This window comes from Clytia hemisphaerica, unplaced genomic scaffold, assembly GCF_902728285.1.
Source record: "Clytia hemisphaerica strain Z4C2 unplaced genomic scaffold, Clytia hemisphaerica genome assembly, whole genome shotgun sequence".
NCBI classification, from domain to species: Eukaryota; Metazoa; Cnidaria; class Hydrozoa; order Leptothecata; family Clytiidae; genus Clytia; species Clytia hemisphaerica.
The window spans coordinates 527,082-546,629 of record NW_027103585.1 but is presented as its reverse complement, the minus strand read 5'-3'; the positions used below and the strand labels follow the sequence as shown (position 1 = coordinate 546,629).

Sequence of the window (19,548 nt, the reverse complement as noted above, 5' to 3'; positions counted from 1 at the left end):
GGGACGAGTTTTTCGCCAAAACGGGGCTAAAACTTTGGGGCAGGTTGGAGACTTCAAAATTGGTCCGATTGGGTCGAAATTTTGCACACTTGATCCTTGGGTAAATCCCTGGGGGAGTTTTTTCATTTTTTCAAGATTTAGATTTTTGGGGCCTGGGGACAAGTTTTTCGCCAAAACGAGGCTAAAACTTTGGGGCAGGTTGGAGACTTAAAGATTGGTACGATTGGGTTGAAATTTTGCACACTTGATCCTTGGGCAAATCCCTGGGGGAGTTTTTTCATTTTTTCAAGATTTTGAATTTTGGGGCCTGGGGACGAGTTTTTCGCCAAAACGAGGGTCAAACTTTGGGGCAGGTTGGAGACTTAAAGATTGGTCCGATTGGGTTGAAATTTTGCACACTTGATCCTTGGGCAAATCCCTGGGAATTATTTTTTCATTTTTTCAAAATTTTGACAGGTTTTTAGCCTAAACGAGGCTAAAACCCAAAATGCTATAATTTTTCTTAAGCCATTAAGTTTACAATTGGGCCTACGAATGATTTCAAAGATACTGAAGTTAAACCAGTGCGGTTAGCATTTGACAGTTTTATCATCCTACCCTGTGGCTTGAACTTTCATTTTCACCACATCGTCTCGCAGCTCAAGTTTTAAAATTTTCATGCCGCCCCACAACTTAGATTTTCAACTTTATCATGCCGTCCCGCGGCTTATCTTTTCAATTTCCATGCCAAAAATTTAATTTTATCGTGATGTCCTGCAGCTCAACTTGCCAACTTTATTATTATGCCGTCCCGCGGCTTATCTTTTCAATTTCCATGCCAAAAATTTAATTTTATCGTGATGTCCTGCAGCTCAACTTGCCAACTTTATTATTATGCCGTTCCGCGGCTTAGCTCTTCAATTCTCATGCCGTCCCGCAGCTTATTTTGCAAATTTTATTATGCCGTCCCGCAGCTTAGCTCTTCAATTTTCATGCCGTCCCGCGGCTCAAAATTTCATTTTATTATGCCGTCCTGCGGCTTAGTTCTTTATTTTCATGCCGTCCCGTAGCCCGGGGTCCATTTAAAGCTTTCGATAGACTGGATGGCGCGATTAAGTGGCCCGGTAGTATATGGTAATATGCTTTTGCTTAGGCGGACTGTAAAACAGTCCGCCAGATTTTAGTTGTTTTTGGAAGATAAAAACAGTATGAAGCAATGTTTTTATTTGAGAATAAGGGATTGCAAATCTGTTATTGATGTTTGTTTCTCATTTTGATTATATCTTTCAACTCCAAGTAGTTTTTTTTGTTATTTGGATTTTAAACATTCTTTTTCATAATGGCGACCTCGCCAAACGCTCCTAGTCTACTTCACTGGACTCAGCGTCATCAAAAATCATCAAAAAGCAAAGTTCAGCCAGAAGTTGACTCTAGTCTAGCCGTCCCGCGGCTTAATTTGCCAATTTTACTATGCCTTCCTGCGGCTTAGCTCTTCAATTTTCATGCCGTTCCGCGGCTTAATTTGCCAATTTTACTATGCCGTCCCGCGGCTTAGCTCTTCAATTTTCATCCCGTCCCGTGACTCAAAATTCAGTTTATCATGCCGTCCCGCGGCTCAAGTTTTCAATTTTCGTGCCGTCTTACGGCATCATGCGTTCTTTTTAATCACCCTTGGCGTTACCTCTGGTTTAGGCAACGACCCTAATCATCTTATCTACTCTTAAGACCTGTCTCGGGACCCATAGCGATCATAAACGTTCTATGCGTAATGGCGATCCTATGTTAGATTTGGCGGTGGTTTTGGGGGTGTGGGTTACTTCGTAACCCCTTACACTTATAGTTAGCGGCTAGTTTAGATCAAGTACACACTGCCCTTCGGGCACACACGACAAGTCCTACCGGGACTTTAAGGTCACGACATACCGTAGTCCCAACGGTATTAAGCTAAGGACACTACACTGCTACGCAGTACCCGCTACGAGGTCGCTCACAGCTTCCGGCTACGCACCTCAGGCCGTCCGCGGCTTTCTCAGTGGCTGTCCCGCAGCCCTAGGCGTTTAAGTTATCATTTATATTGCATGGTACATCCCCAACGTCACCCCAAATCCTACATCAAGACGCAGCCACGCAGCAACGCAAAAACTTAAATTACATTTTCATTTTACATTCAACTCGTTTCGACAATAAATATTTCAGAACTCAATACTTTGTCTCTATTTCTCTTGTTTCCACTTTGCTTTTTTATTCGATAATTATTGAATCAAAAAACTCTACATTACGGCCATCTGACGTAGAAATTAATTAGAGCTAAGCATTAGCTCATGTTAATTTCGAGGAAGCGACTAACGCTACGCCCATCACGGCTCTTACGCCCTTACGCATCAAACACACGCCCGCTTGGTGGCCATCTTGAATTGTAGCCTATAAACCGTGACCGAAAATCGAAACACATTCTTTTAAAATCATAATGTTTTGGAATTTCCCACCCGCCCTTACTTGCCCAAAATAAGGATAAGCACCAGCTCTTACCTTCTTTGCTTTCTTTCGTTTTTTTTCTTTCGTTTTTTAGGTGACGTCGACCGGCCAACGACGACGGCCAATCAACGATGTCAAGGCGCTTTTTGGTCCCAAGGTTTTACCTCATTTTCATACGCGGAGGATGTTTAGTCCAGGGACCGCCTAGTTTGGGATGTGCCATGTATCATCAGGGGGGTGTGGGTTACTTCGTAACCCCTTACACTTATAGTTAGCGGCTAGTTTAGATCAAGTACACACTGCCCTTCGGGCACACACGACAAGTCCTACCGGGACTTTAAGGTCACGACATACCGTAGTCCCAACGGTATTAAGCTAAGGACACTACACTGCTACGCAGTACCCGCTACGAGGTCGCTCACAGCTTCCGGCTACGCACCTCAGGCCGTCCGCGGCTTTCTCAGTGGCTGTCCCGCAGCCCTAGGCGTTTAAGTTATCATTTATATTGCATGGTACATCCCCAACGTCACCCCAAATCCTACATCAAGACGCAGCCACGCAGCAACGCAAAAACTTAAATTACATTTTCATTTTACATTCAACTCGTTTCGACAATAAATATTTCAGAACTCAATACTTTGTCTCTATTTCTCTTGTTTCCACTTTGCTTTTTTATTCGATAATTATTGAATCAAAAAACTCTACATTACGGCCATCTGACGTAGAAATTAACGCTTGGTGCAGGTAACTCGCCTGCAGGGAGATTTTTCCCTGCAATGCAGGTTCGGCCTGATTGGCCAGCTTTTGGCGTATTACTTAGCAGTACTTTCGCGCGCATTTTGATATTTTCGATGCGCGCGCATAATTTATGGAAAAAGCTGACTCTGCAGAAAAAAGGAAAACAAATGAAAATGAAAACATAGATTCATTTCGAAACAAAATGGCTGTTGGCTGGAAGTCTAAATACATGTGGCTGATGTTTTGATGTGGTTTTTAGTAGTTTTGAAAGTCTTTAGAGCTTGTGAAAGAGTTTTTATGGTAAGTTGATTATGTGTGTTTGCCTGGGTTTCCAAAGTTCAGAAAGTCTGTCAACAAGGGTTCACACACAGACTGTTTATAACATTCTGTGTCAGACTAATCTACCTGCACCAAGCTCTATAATTTTAGAACTTTGTGAGGTGAGGTATTTTTTGTTTTTTCTAAAATTATGAGCTTGGATTCCCAGGCTAGTGTGTATGGAACCTTTTGCAATTACGGGCTTCATTGCTGGGGGTCTTTTAGCCAGCTTCCAACAATTTCTGCTTTTCGTTTAGATTTCACTTTGTGATATTTTAAATCAAGCATCTACTGGCTAATAATACAAGCGCCGTTTTCCAATTTTTCATTTGCCAAAAAAGTTTCGCTGGCTCCACGTACAAAAGAATGTCTGAGCAAAGAGACCATAAGAATAAACAGTAAGTGTGCCCACAACCATCGACAAGGGCAAGAAAGTTGAAGAAAATGGCGGACGCTCTCACAGATGCACTTCAGTCTCTCGAAGGCGATTCTCTTTTGACAAAAGCCAGTCCGGAGAACAATTTTATCGACGAAGGGAAGTCAGAAGATAATTCTCAGTATGCAGTTGATGACTCTCAGAAAGGAGGGTTTGATTTTGAAGTAAACCTTCAACCAGAAAAAATTGTAGAAGTTGCCAATTTACCGGTAAAAAATTTTAAGTTCATTCTTTTATCCATTTTATGCCATGTTAAACTTACTGCTTTCACTAAAATACAAATAACATGGGATGATAATTTCAGTTTTTAACATCATAATTGTTATCTTACTCCCATGAAATGAAAATGAATAGACACCTTCTGTTGCGTGCATGTTGAGAAATCACACAGGGGGCAGGGTCCTCCAGGGAGTGGCTTCTTTCAGAAATGACTGATTCCTACAGTATTGTCAACAATATTGTTAGTTCCATGACCCTGATTTTTCGAGATGAGAATAATACCTAACGTTAACATTCTCTGTCTAATAGACCTTTTCGCCATTAATGTCATTTTTATGCAAGCAGCCATGCCATTTTCCATAGCTACTTTAGATTGCCGAAACAGATTTGCATATTTTAAATTTTTTTTTCAAATCAAGATTTACATAGTTTTGCATATAAATGACAGTTAGTGGAAATACCTCCATTTAAAGCATGTTCAAAGTTCACAATTTTCGACTTTCTTTTTATTACGAAAACCAAACAAGTGAGAACAAGTCATTAAAAACTAAAAGTCAGCACTCCGTGGTTATGACGTAGGTTTTGTAATCGATTTTCAAAGTTTCTTAAATCTTACTTCTACGTCATTTTTTAAACCTCTTAGTAGGAGAATGTGTCATTCTATAAGGAATTTTATAACACTTCATGGCGGTTTAAAAAGACAATTAGACATTTTTGCATTTATGGGGAAGAATGTAATTTTCAGAAGATACTTTATTCGTTTCTGTAAAATTGCGATTCCCCAAGGTTGTGAAATGGTGGCTATGGGTTCCTTTGTTCTTTTGATATTTTCTCTTGTTCTGTGTCACGTAAAGACGCTTCGCAAATCAAAGTACTTCCACTAACTGAATGACATCATTTTCAAAATGGTTCATCTTTTTTAAATCTATATGATTTCTATGAAAAATGGCTATGCTTGCATTATAAATGATATCAAAGGCAAAAAGGTCTATTGGGCAGTTCCAGAAAAAAACCATTACCCCCTGTGGACAACACTGTTTTATGGAAATTTTTTCACTTGGAAATCCTGAGAAATTTTGAAAAATGTTCCAGAAAATTCCGGATTTTCCTATTTGTTCATTCGTATCAGGTGCAAATGCAGACAGTTTTTTAACCCCAAGTACAGAGTTCGACTATTTTTTCCTCAAGTGCAGCTAATTTTAGCAATTTTTGCTTTTTTGGGCCAATTTGCGAGGTATATATAGGTGCACCTTGTACGGACCAAAATTTATCAGGTGCGCTTTTCAAGTGGGGAACTTGGTATTTCCAAATTTTTCCTCAAGTGCAGCCTTGCCATACTCTGGAAACTGGTCTGTCACCCTTCTTTAGAGGAACAAAATATCTTTTTTGTACAGTAGCCAGGCTGGAAATGATACACAGTATATATTCGACGGGAGGCAGTAATTACTTTTGGTGTATTTGGCGCAAGGAACAAATATAAAGTAAGACAATGGCATGAATAAAAGCTTTTCAAAATGAGAGGAATACCGCCATTTCAACAAACGATTTCATGACTCCAGGTCTAGCGCATCCACCTTAGAAGCACCGGCAATACCAGCTATTTTCTAGTCTTTTTAATTTAATCATAAAAACTGAAAATATAGCAAATTCTGAGCAATTTTTAGGCGTCAGAAGTTACAATATCCCAGGGCTTTCTTTGCCCCCTGGACCCGTTTGCTTACTCTTAGGTTCCAAATAAACATCCCCCCGGTTGTTAATTTTTTAAAAATTTTCCAACCCCCGGACCTTATCAGGGCCCCCCGTTTATCAATTTGGAAGAATTATTTTCAGCTTATTTTGCTCTAAATAGCCTGATTTTACCTTATTTTTGGGTTTTCAGAAGTACAATTCCCAACCCCCGGGCAATTAGGTCCTCCCCGTTTATTAGAATCTCAAAACTTCTCCAACCCCCCTCGTTTATTTGGAACCTAAGAGTATAGCGCACCCAAACCCCCTGGGTTTTCACCTACCTGTTGGGCTGTTACGGCATTTTTTTGCCGAAGCAAATGGCTAAATTTGCTGTTGCCTCGACAGAATAGGATTCTGCATCGGCATTTTTCCCAATTTAAAGGGATGTCGGGGGACGTTACACTCCTGGGCAAAGAGTGCCTCTCGTGAACCCTAAACACGAGTGTAACTTAACTTAGATTTGCCTCGGCATTTTTTTTTGCCGAGGCAAACACACTATAAACAATTTTCGTCAGCTTTTGCCTCTGCATTTGCCGTATGCCGATGCAAATTGCCAGGACTGCTTTACTAAAATGTGAAAGACCGGGCGGAAATGACCGGGAAACAATCTAGACATAAAGAGGAACGTTTGCTTAACGATCAAGAAAAGAAGAGAAACAATAAATGACTAGGAAACAAAGGGAAATGGGTGATTTGCGCAAAATTGTTCTGAAATGAAAAATGACACAATTTTTATTGATTTGTTAGTTTTGATTTCAGTTGGGAGGTTATTCCATAATTAAGAGCCAGAATTAATAAATGTTCGATCAGTGAAACAAGTCTTAGATAAAGGCACCACAACATTGTTTTCAGCAGCAAACCTTGTTCTCTGATGTCTGCCACTGACGAGATTCACCTCGTTACAGTATACAGAGGTAGCTCGGTTCAATATTGGGCCAAATTGAAAAGTCCCGTTTCTGTCACGGAAGGAAATCAGAGCCTTTTTTGGTCTATTTTTGAAAAATGGTAAACTTAATGAAAATAGTATTAGTCCTGAATTAAAGCCTTCATAGTACTACTACTTCCAAACCAAAATAAATTTCATAAAAGTTTTTCCTCGTTGAATAATTGAACTTTTAAGGTTCTGTCACGGAAGGAACGGAGCAAAGACATTAAAAAAGACAAAAGTATGCTGATTCAGATTCCTGTGAATTTAAAGAGAATTTTAAAACCAAAATACCACAAGAAGAAACTTATGTCTATCTGCTTGTCATTGAAAAAAGAACTGAGTCAAAAAAATTAATTTCAATGGCTACAGGCCTTTGCAACTGAGAAAGGTCAGTGTCACGGAATGACACCGTCACGGAAGGAAAAAATTCCTATTTTTCAAAATCAGCAATAGCGTAAGAAATGTTGACTGAAACTAGTGGAGTGACACATCATATCATGAATCATAGCCATTTTTACTATTCAGTTCATTTCAAAACCTTGGAACTGTATTTTTATTGTTCAACCATAATGGTGATAATAATTAGGAAATTTTACAGGAAAGATTATATTTTTTAAGCAAAAAACGTAAAAACGCGACCTTGCAAGCGAGTGAGCTACTTCCAAAGGCTCTAATTAGCATATTTCTATGGTGCTGAAGCGTTTTAGAGGGTTTAGAACCGGCTAGGAACAGTAGTTTTGCCAGAAAACCAGTTTTTAGGCTTACGCTGTAAGCTTACAGCGCCGTACTGAAGCCTTAGTTAAGCTTATTCTGAGCTCCATACAGGGTTGAGCTGGTTCCCAATGGTTCTAAACCTTGTAGGACACTCTCCTGCAATGGATTAGACCCATTGAAGTCCAAGATTTCTAAAAATAACAAGATATTTTTAATCTGTCACGGAAGGACAACGTGAAAGTGTCACGGAAGGACAATGATTTCAGACCTTGTAAGTGAATATGAAGGAGGTTGCTTTGGAATGTAATTTCATTTTTTGTTAGGGGGTACCAATAGTTAGAACTTGCAATAATATCAAGAATAGTGTACATGCACAAAACTGGTGAAAAAACTTTTTGTCTTGAAATTGTTACGGAAGGAATTCAATATTTGAAAAAAGTTTCTGCTTGCAGTACTTTTTTGTTGTTTGACTTATTTCAAAATGAATAAACCTATTAAACTAACTAGGGTGTACTTGTTTTAAAACAACATTTCATCTTTGATTAATCATTTTATTTTTCAAAAGAAGGTCCATTATATTTTAACACTTGTCCTTCCGTGACAAACCTCACTAGTTGTGTTTCGATATAATCACCTGATTACAGAGTCTAAAAGTGCGACTCGGTTGATTTAGAAATTGAAATTGGAAAATTTAAGGGTTATTTAAAAAAAAAATTACAGTTACTTATTTTGTTTGTAAGATTTTTGATTTTGTGTTTTGGTTGACCACTTAGTTGCGCGGCTGAGGTCGAAAAAAGTGGCTAGAAAATGATTTTCGTGATACACCTCTTAGATTCCACTTTTTTCGATGGAAACTCTCGAATTAGTATATGTAGATTCCAAAATCAAAAAGTTTCCACGATATTATCGTGCAAATAACGAGTAAATGGCGTTTTTTTGCATTTCCAGGCAAAATTGCAAGGCCTGGAAATTCATGATTTTTGGGGGGTCTTCAAATTAAAAAAAGACCTATATCACATGATAGAGCTCTTCAAACTGAGCAAAAAAGTGTATTACACCAAAGTCCTAACTTCTCTAGATCAAAAGTTATGGGCCTATTTGTGGTAAAAAAGGTGTTTAATTTTGCATAAATTAATGCAGATTGTGGGGAAATTCCCTGTTTTCCATCAGTTTTTACCACAAATAGGCCAATAAATTTTGATCTAGAGAAGTTGGGACTTTGGTGTAATACACTTTTTTGCTCAGTTTGAGGAGCTCTATCATGTGATATAGGTCTTTTTTTAATTTGAAGACCCCCCAAAAATCATGAATTTCCAGGCTTTGCAATTTTGCCTGGAAACGCAAAAAATCGCCAATTACTCGTTACTTGCACGATAATATCGTGGAAACTTTTTGATTTTGTAATCTACACATACTAATTCGTGAGTTTCCTTTGTTTTTTTTGGAATCTAAAAGATGTATCACGAAATGAAACGTTTTTCGACCTCAGCCGCGCGACTAACTTTTCAATTTGACCCTATTGTGAATGCCTTTGAACATCATAATGGCTTTGTTAATCTCTGCCATTTGTTGGAAAGTTCTGTTTAGAGGAGCTATTCAATTAACGTTACGCATTAAAGATTCGAATCATTTATTCCGATTTGCAGCTGACATAGCACTCCAAGGGTTGGAACAGTAATTGACATGAGGCATGACAAGAGCGTTGGTTAATATGTACTTACTTACTTACTTACTTAATAGCTTTTTAGTATCATCTTGTAGAAGGCCCTTAGAAGAGATGAAATCCGTTTTATCCTGTTTAAGGCAAGATAAGCTTTGCTTCGGACCCTTTTAGCCTGCTCATCCCAGGTCATGTTCTCGTCAAAGACGACACCAAGATATTTCACCTCCTTTTTAGAGTCTATAGCATCACCTAGAAATCTGAGAGGAGGAATAGACTTGCATTCCTCAACTTTCTTGGATCTACCGAAGAAGATAACTTCAATTTTAGAGGTGTTAACTGAGAGTTTACATCCATAGAACCACTGACTAAGATCTGAGAGTTGACGCATCAGACCAGAACGTAATAAGTCAGGGTCGTCAGCACTCTTGATGATTATTGTGTCGTCAGCATAGAGATGGTAAAAAGTGTCAGAGTTAATAAATGCAATCTCCTATATCATTTATATACAGTAAGAACAGAAGAGGTCCTAGTACTGATCCTTGGGGAACACCAAAAGGATTTTCTTTTGATAAATCAGACATGGTGTTTTCAAGAAGGGTGCACTGGAGTCTGTCACTAAGATACGATTGAAACCATTCAAGGGAGACATCCCGAAATCCGTAACAGAAAAGCTTCTTTAGGAGTATTTGGTGGTCTACAGTGTCGAAGGCCTTTTTGAGATCAGCGAGTACAGCTCCGACATATTTACCCTTTCCTAACTTTTTAAGGATAAAATCTGAAACGCAAATGACAGCAGTGTCGGTAGAATGACCATGCCTGAAGCCACTTTGCGATGATGAAAGTATGTTAGATGAATCTAGAAAATCAGAGACCTGGTAATGCACAACTTTTTCAAACACTTTCATAGCGATACCCGATAGGTAGTATAGAAATTGGACGATAGTTGTTAACATCATCCGTATCGCCGGCTTCTTAAAGACTGGTGTCACCCTTTTTTTCTTCCATGATTTAGGAACACAACCAGAAGACAGAGAAAGGTTAAAAAGATGAGTTAGATAAAAATAAAGAATTGGCGAGCCAGCTTTGAGTGCCCGCGCCTGGCACTAAATATGCCAAAGCTTGGAAAACTTGAACTAGGTTATGATATGGTATGTTAAATTTAAAAGGAGTGAATTAAGGGGAAAATGTTTACCAAGTTGTAGGAAAAAGTTTTTAATAGCCTTTCCAACCTGAAAAGAAAGGGTCTGAAAAGAAAACCCCCTACTGGTAGGGCTTTTCCACCCTAATTTGAAGCATAATAGATAAGAATACAGCAGAGCTTTTAAATTTTCGTTTAAAAATGAAATGTCTTATAGCGTTATGTATAACCCTATAAAGTTCCAGCGCTAGGACTTACCTACTTGAACTTTTATGGGCAATTTTCCTAAAGATTAGCGTTTTAAGCAGATTTTTTTTCAAGTTTGCAATTTTTAGATGTATACCTTAAAATTAGCTGTCGAATATAGCCAAATATTCTTTTTTTTTAGGTAACTTTACTTTATGGACCAGGGGGGGGGGTCGGTAGTAAAATCTCAGACATATATGAGTAGTAAAAGGATTTTTATGAATTTTTACATACCACCACCCAGCCTCTTGGAAGAGGTATTTTACTACCCTGGTAGTAAAAGTTTTTGGGACAATTTGTCATGGAGACCACCTATTTTTGGTTGCTTTTCGGACTGATTTTACAAAACAAGCTAAAAAATGATTATTTCTGTGACACATTTATTACTGTGCAAACATTAATGTTTTGCCCTTAGAATTAAAGTCTTTTTTATATTGACAAAAAATTTCGAGAATTTCTAACAGAAAATATTTTCAAATTATAAAAATTTTCAGATTTGTTCAGAAAACTCGTCCAAAAAATTAAAAGAAGTACAAAAATAGCTAAAATTTGCTAATTTTACCAGTTTTAACTACCCAGGTAGTAAAATTTTTTCAACATTTAACACATAGATACCACCCATTAGTATTTAACTAACCTGGGTAGTAAAAATTATTTTCGATTTTTCGTCACACCACCACCGTAGTAAACGTCATTATGTCTGAGATTTTACTACCGACCCCCCCCCCCTGTATGTCGACCAGTGCAACACACAAAGATTAAAAATATTGGCTTAAAGGTTTAAGAAGAGTATGCATTCATAAATTAGGGAGAAAAACACCTTCCGGTAGGTGTTTTTCCGTTAGAATTATCATTAAATATGATTACTGTTTTATTTTCAGGATGGCAGTCGTTCATATCGCATGAAATGGAAAGATACTTGGATACACGAAGGATTAATGCCTGCTTACCAAAACCTGGTGGATCAGTTTTGGACGGAACAAAAGCATGCAAATAAAGAAAAGCAGGTTGATGAAAGTCCAGAAGAGGTTTGTGAAATTAAAAATGACATTTTCAGGGCTGGCCAATCGTTTTAAAAAGGGGGCTAAGTAATATAGTGACAAAGGAAGCCACCATGGTAGAGGCCAACGGTTGGGAAAATTGGCTTAGAAGTGGGATAGCGATACAGATGTGTTGATGACTGAAATCAACCTTTCCAAAAGAATTATATGATAATGTTTAACAACTAAACCCTAAAAAACCAGCTGCGCTGGAAGCTCCGGCTTAAGAGATCAAAAGATGTGAAAGATGAGTTTATTGAGTTAGTTGTGTTAGAACCTTGCCCACAAACTACTAAATCAGAACAGATCAGAAAGCAAAGTAATAATTCTATTGCAGAGCGAGTATGAGAAATAATCTTAATGAATAAATAAACCAGCTGGAAGTTTAGTTCTTCTAAGTGATTACACATGCACTTTCTTGCCTAAAGAACCAACCCCACCCCCGCCCACTCATCCTCGACTAAAAAGTTCAAAATTGGAGCTAAAGGAGATAAACATTTAGAAGTCAATATTTCCAAGTTCTTATAAATTTATTTTTTTCTTAACTTGCCAATAGCAAAGCCATGATGCGCCGTTGATTTGATTGTCCGGATAAAATTTCGGGAGAAAAATAGCCACAGAGGCCACAGCTTTTAGCTAAGCATTATTTTTTCTGTTGGGATAATACCTGGAGGAGAGTAGGATAAACCAAATAAAATGGTACAATAGTGTATTTAGAAAAAACCTGTTTTGGAACGGTCGCCCCAGCCAATGAAATTACGACAAAGTCCAAAAAATATAATTTTCAGTTATAACACTGTGAAAATTTCTCCGGTCTTGTTCAAATTTACACAGAATTGTGTTTTCGTATCCTTTACTGAATTCTCATAGTGATATGTTTTTAAAAAATCTGTGTCACGTTTGAAATAAATCAAAAGGAATGGTCGCCAGCCGCGATGAAATTACGACAAAGTCCAAACACGATCATTTTCAGCCATAACACTGTGAAAATTTCTCCAATCTTGTTCAAATTTACACAGAAATTGTGTTTTAGTATCCTTTACTGAATTCTCATAGTGATATGTTTGTAAAAAATCTGTGTCGCGTTTGAAAAATCAAAAGGAACGGTCGCCAGCCGCGATGAAATTACGACAAAGTCCAAAAACGATCATTTTCAGCCATATAACACTGTGAAAATTTCTCCAATCTTGTTCAAATTTACACAGGAATTGTGTTTTAGTATCCTTTATTGAATTCTCATAGTGATATGTTTGTAAAAAATCTGTCGGGTTTGAAAAATCAAAAGGAACGGTCGCCAGCCAGTCAACAACGATGAATACAAAACAGGATCATTTTCAGCCATACACATATGACATGACACCACAAAAAATACTCAGATCGTTTTCAAATTTGCACTGTAATGTTGTAATTTTAGTATTCTCTTTTGAATTCCAATGGCTGTGTGTTTGAAAGTTTCATTGTCAAGTTACAGAGTTTTATGGTTTTGTGCGTCTAGAAGAGAAGTTAGCCATATGCAAGATGCACTCGATCAGCTGACGATTCATGGCCAAAATTTCTCCAAAGTCTTTCCACATTGTTAGAGAACCAGTTATGCATCAAACTTCTCATAAATCATGTCCAAAGCATCATGAATAATGATGAAAATGATCAATTTTTTACTGAGATTTGCCCATTCGCTACACAGTCAGCTAGCCCACTTTCGGCAGCCATCTTTTTCTAAATACTTTCGGCCGATCAAATCACAATATTATCGGAATCCAGATAATCCGTTTTTATTGAATCGGAATAGATCATCGGATTAGATAAACAAAAAAAAATGTCTTGACCATTGTCGGAAGAGAGAATTAAAGGCTCCTAGGCCGGAGCAAAAATAGCAAAAACAATCTCAAGTAAAAATATAAAACAAACAGGCGTACCTGTTTATTATCAATTAGACCTTAGGTCGGTGTTTTTTACACTTTACACTTTGGGCAAAAAAGTGAAAATTTGACCACCGTTAGAAAATGAGTCAATGTTATCTCACTATATACCTTAGTATCAGGCTTGGGAAAAACTCAAAATTCCCCTTCTTGAGAGAGAAACAGAAAATCTTCATTTTTGGAATATCTAATCCCTCTCCGCTCGAACAAAAAACAATCACATATGTACAATCCGATTTTGCGTCTTTGTGGAACTTTTCATCCTAAAATGCTCATTTTTCTTTATTTCATACCAAAAAAACTGTTTTTGGCGAGAAAAAAAGTGTCACGTTTTCGCCCAAAGTGTAAAAAACACCGACTTAGGCACTTGAGAGTAATCATTCTGTCCTTCCCGTTTATTGTTAAGAAAGTAAACTAATTTTCTTCACACCTTAAATTTTCAGCTGGATTTCACCATTAAAGCCCTGGATACACCACCAGAAGAAGACAAAACAAAAGATGATGAACAGGACAAGCAACAAGCCAAACTGGAAGCAGAAAAGCAAAGCTTGGTGGATAATATTGAAAACAGCATCAATATGATTTTACTGCCTGACAAAGATGAAGAAAAACCTGAGGAGGTGAAAAATAATGAAGAGATGGAATCCAAAATAGAATCCAAAATTGGTATATACGAACTTTAGACTGTTTTTTGCTCTTCCTTTGTATTAGAGTTGGAGATTTGACGCTCTCTATTTCGATGTTTGTTCAATTTTGCTCATAAGATCTTTCAATATTTCTACTGATACGTGTTCAAATGAATAGGGTTTCACCCATATTTTTCTCTCCAGCTCTATAATTCCATATTTATCTTGTATTCCATACGCTGCCATATTCGATGAAATTTCTCTTTTCTCAATTCTTCTTGACAATCGAACTTGACAAACGGTAACCTATGAGGGAATACTATTGTTTCCTTAAAGGGATTATCAGGCTATTTGATGGACTGGTAATTTGTAATTTTGGAATTGAAATAAATTCTTTTTGAAACTTGAAATGCTAAAAAGTAATTCGTTAAGTTTCCTTTTAAAAAACTTTTTTTTTATTTCAGAAGAGAAAATTGGACGGAAACGCAAAATTCAAAAAGTTGCCAGGTCCAAGAAAGAACCAAAGAAAGTGAAAGTAAAAGTAAAAGACACCAAGAAGGTTGGAGAAGGAGACGAAAAAGAAAACGAAAACAAACCTGATGGTACTGGCGATTTTGACGACTTGGTCGATAAAAATGTCGATCACTTAACACCCCCTGATACTGATATCACATCCATGGAAGGTGAGGACGAGAAATTCGCTTATCCCGAAGACAAGGGTCCATGTACGTGTAATATTTGTGGAAAAGTCATCTCTAATAAATATGGTTTGCGTGAGCATCAAAGTGTTGTCCATTTCAAAAATGGGAAATTTCAATGCGAAATCTGTGGTAAACGTGTCACCAATAAACGCGCTTTGACCCTTCACATGACGTCACATTCCACCGAACGGAAATTTGTTTGTGAGCTGTGCGGAAGCAGCCATAAAACGAAAGGAAACTTGAATTACCACATCAAGACTATGCATACAATGATCAAAAACTTTCGTTGCGATATTTGCTTCAAAACATTCAAAGTGCAAGCTGAGTTGAAAGAACATTGTTTTACAGTGCATTCAAACGAAGGTGTTATCACTTGTATTGTGTGCAAAAAGAAATTGACCACAGCTCTGTCTATTTACACCCACAGTGTGATGCACTCGGGTGCACGCGAACACGAATGTACTGAATGTGGGTACGCGTTCAAGACGGCGACCGGCTTAAAAGAACACATGGTCACTCACTCAGAAGAGAAACCAGTTCGACAATGTCCTCATTGTGACCGAAAGTTCTATTCACGTTCTCAGTACAATGCTCACGTGATGAGACACACCGCAGACGGGGGTTTGATCACCTACAAATGCCCAGAATGTGACGTCAAATTTCAACACAAATCAAGTTACAATCGCCACGTGATTCGTCACCAACCTGGTGGGGATTTAGAATTCCCGAAGAAGAATCCTTATCTGCTTTTGGACGAATCAGAACTACCAGAAGGCGTTTGCCACAAATGTCGAAAACATTACAGCTCCAAGTCAGGCTTCTATCTTCACTTGAAGAAATGTAGGGATGGTATCGTACAGCAATTCCAATGTCCATTCTGCGAGCGTGGTTGCTCAAACCGTTCTAGCTTGAAACGTCATATCCAACGTCGTCACAAAGGAATGGAATTTGAAGGGCAGACAGTGCGTGGCCGTGAGCTTCAAACAGATGATGTGGACGATACAGGAGGTACACAACAGGCACAGGCTGTACTCACACAAGATGGTATTCAATACCAACAATATTTCGACCATGGTTATGGTAACCAAATTACCACAGTTGATGCGTCGCAACTCACCGCAGTGGATGTTCAACTGCTCATCGATACAGCAACGGCACAAGGAGATGGCCAGGCTGCTCAAATATTGAGCAATGTGAACCAAGTTGCTCAGCTAACACAAAACGGTGATAACACGCAAAGCCTTCATATCGTCAGTGAGAATGAAGTAGCTCAGTTAGCGGCTCACTTGTCTCAACACGGTGTTATTGTGCGTAGTTCGAACAATGTACCTTCCAACGAAGCAACAGTACAAGGACATCATCTCATCGTCAGTTCCACACAACTGGACGCGCGCACCGGCCAATTATTAATGAACGAAAATCAAGCCACACAAATCATCACTGATGCAGAAGCTCTTCAAAACCGTGCGCAACTCGATAGCAGCGAAGCGGCCGCTCTTGGTATCCAAACGACGGATCAAAACAATTTATTGCGATCAGAAAACGTTTTGCATTTCAACAACCGTACAGCGGTCATCCAAATCCAACACAATTCAGATGAAGTTATCACTAGCCAACAAGTTCTAACACTTCCTGAACAGCAAGTCAACCAGCTGACCACGCAAGCCATCCAATCAATGAAAGACCTTCAACCGACAGCCACTATCACTGAAATCACAGACCAAGATACTACACAACAGTCTTTCATTCAAGAAGAGCAGATTGTATCGAACATTACAGAAACGGATGTAGATGTAGGACAAGCTTATCAAGATATTAATCTTTAGATTCCTTATTGTGTACACAAATAATTTCATTTTGATACAGGTGGAACATTCTTAGTTTGCAGAAGGTTTCTGTCCAATCAGAATTTTGCACTTAGCAGATTCGTTAATTTTTTTTCAGAAATTATCGTGCTTGCTTGCCTTTTCGAAGGAAGAGAAAGATGTTCGATCTGACGTACACGTTGATTTTTATTAGACCCTCCTAATTTGGGCTGTGCGTGGGTATGCTTTTTTCACGATTTTATGCCTAAAATGTAATATACTGAAATTACGAAAGATTCATTCTTATGAATTCAGATAATATTGAGAAAATTTGGCTGATGGCTTCAATTCTCAGGCTGGTGACGTTCTTATTCTTCCCCAAATTTCAACCTTTAAATGCTCTTATAAACGGGGTTTTAGTTAGAAAAACGTGTGCAGTTTACTTTGATTTGTAAATAGCCGAGTTATTTGATAAAATTAGAATACTGAATATGAACCTTAGGTCCTAGATTATATTTATGAAAAGATCTCTTTCACGGGATCTAAATAATAGTCTTTTATTTTGAAAAAATATTTGATTCTGTTCCCGACCTCCTCCTTCACCCTCTTGAACTACTGAAAACTTTCAATTTTCCTCTCACTGTAACTTAGTCGTTGTTTTTTGAACAGTGTCTCTAATTTCATGAAATTGAATACTAAGAGTAAGAGAGTCTATTGGTTGTATCTGATTCCTCGTTTCCACATTTTTTTGCCGAACCAAGAAGCTAGTAGTTTTTTTTTAACATAAGTTACATCATTCAAGTGAAAAAAAGAGAAGAGATGAAGCTGTTAACAGTCTACTGTTATTCCTACCCTTTTGATGTGCCCCCTGCATGCTGGTTGTTTTCTCACCTATTTTCCATTCTATTTTTAGCGCAACTACTGAAAAATAAAAACAACAACTAGGAACTTTGCAAACTAACTAAAAATTTTGGCAGATGAGTTGTTTTGTAACTTTAGAAGCTTAGGTAACTATGGTGATTTTGATACTTCATGTTTTTAACATTGATTCGGCTCAAAAAATGTAATTTTTTTTTAATTTGGTGCCTTTACTATCAGTAATATTTTTAAAGTTTTTGATAACTCTCTGAAATGAGTAGGCCTCGCGGACGAGAGTCATGGCTCTATCTATGTCCAACTTCACCCAGTAATGGGTAGTTGTAAAATCATTATTTATTATTAATAGTATGGCTCCGTAATAACTTGTATGTATAGACGTCATTCGCTAATATACAGGAAAACTAACGAACCTTCTCCGAAAGACATCAAGCTTAGATCTAAAAACTATATTTGGAGCTTTCTATGAAACATTTTTGACTGTCATTATTGTAGGCACAAAAGCTTGATATCGAGACGAGACCACCCTCAACTTGACAACAAAACTGCTCTGCTGGTTGCTACCTCACTCACACACACTCTAATCTGCCCAATTATTAAGGTACGTTTACACTATACACTCTTTATCGCTCTTTTCCCTATTTATCATTATTCAGCAGTTTTTTTTCTAAAGTTACGGAATCCGGTAATCATATTCGCGAGCTATTTAAATAATTCATGGATTGTTCTAGTGTAGATAGGGCCTTAAAGATTGTTTGAATAATAAACGAACAACTTTCTCTTTGAAACGTGAAACAGTGCACGGTTTCAAATAAAAAGACGTGAGAAATCGCACGCATAAAATCTCAAGTGCTGAAACATATAATTTCATTTTCCACAGAGATCTTACTGAAGGAAGCCGTATCAATTATTTCTCACTACTGCTAGTGGTTTATATATATTTCTGTGTGTGTGTCTCTTTAGATACCATTTTGATATTTTCAATATTTTGGAAGAGAGATCTTCTCTACAGTACAAATATATAACTTGCTTATTTTTTCTACAGTACCGTACTTTTCTTTTAGACAAATGGTGGTACAATGAGAATCCCTTTGATGGCCGAACCTCAGCATTGTGAACGAGGTAGCATCACAGACGAAGAAGATGACCAGGCCGAATCAGCGGAGAACGAGCAACATGCTGTTCGGAAAACACCTCCGAAGTCAACAGTCAATAAACGGGTTCGCGTCCCTGAACAATACTATTGCTTATCAATGGATGAATTACGAACGTATGAAGGTTTTCTACGAAAGCTTTTGTGTTCTTCTTTAAAGCGTGTTGGTGTTTGTGTTCTTAAAGACTTTCTACCTTCATCATTGGCAGAGTTAGTTCACAAAGAAACTGAAAATCTATTCTCTGATAGCTGTGGCAATGATGATTCAACCAAAACTCAAAAATCGAACCCTAATTTTCGAAGCGACGAAGTAGCTTGGGTTGGAAGTAAAGACACTAAAATACGGCTCTTAATAAACTGAACTGTACTCTTCAGAACCTTGTAGTGTCTATGGGTGGTTTACCAGAGTTGCAACAACATCGTTTTAAGATCACTCATAAATCGCATATCCAGGTCTCCAAGTTTCCGAAAGGTTGTGCAGTCGGTTATAAACCTCATATTGAGAATCCAAACAATAACGGACGATTGTTATCTGTTGTTTATTACACCAATAAAAATTATTCGAAAATTGAAGATGAAGGTCTGGTTCGATTTTACCTGAAAAACAATACTCGTTTTATTGAGGTAGAACCATCTTTCAATACTGCAGTTATACATTGGTCTGACCAAAGAGTCATCAAAGAAGTTTTATCTTCCAACACTAGAGATATGTACCATATAACGAGTTGGTTTTTTGGTTCGTGTACTTTGAAGTAACATACATTATCCGTTTTTGTTTGATTCAATATCATTTGAGTGCTTGGTGAATGGAATCAATTCCGGCATTCTCTCAGAGTAAGGAAAACC

The 19,548-nt window shown here is 37.8% G+C and overlaps 1 protein-coding gene and 1 long non-coding RNA gene across 6 annotated transcripts in view; both read left to right on the top strand.

Annotated features, from left to right (window-relative positions):
- LOC136801348 (zinc finger imprinted 3-like) overlaps window positions 1-17,264 on the top strand; it is a 42,171-nt gene extending 24,907 nt beyond the window's left edge. Inside the window, exons 1-4 of one of the 5 annotated variants that reach the window (XM_067057984.1) lie at window positions 3,186-3,492; window positions 11,464-11,610; window positions 13,985-14,207; window positions 14,632-17,264. In XM_067057984.1, the coding sequence (XP_066914085.1) occupies window positions 3,439-3,492; window positions 11,464-11,610; window positions 13,985-14,207; window positions 14,632-16,694 (2,487 nt within the window). In that variant the 5' untranslated portion in view covers window positions 3,186-3,438 and the 3' untranslated portion in view covers window positions 16,695-17,264. The other 4 variants (XM_067057983.1, XM_067057982.1, XM_067057985.1 and 1 more) reach the window with 4 other exon arrangements.
- A 322-nt stretch (window positions 17,265-17,586) lies between these two features.
- LOC136801347 (uncharacterized) lies at window positions 17,587-19,159 on the top strand. Its single transcript, XR_010845843.1, has 3 exons — window positions 17,587-17,680; window positions 18,045-18,150; window positions 18,614-19,159. It is a non-coding gene; the product is annotated as an uncharacterized lncRNA (long non-coding RNA).
- The last annotated feature ends 389 nt before the right edge of the window (window positions 19,160-19,548 follow it).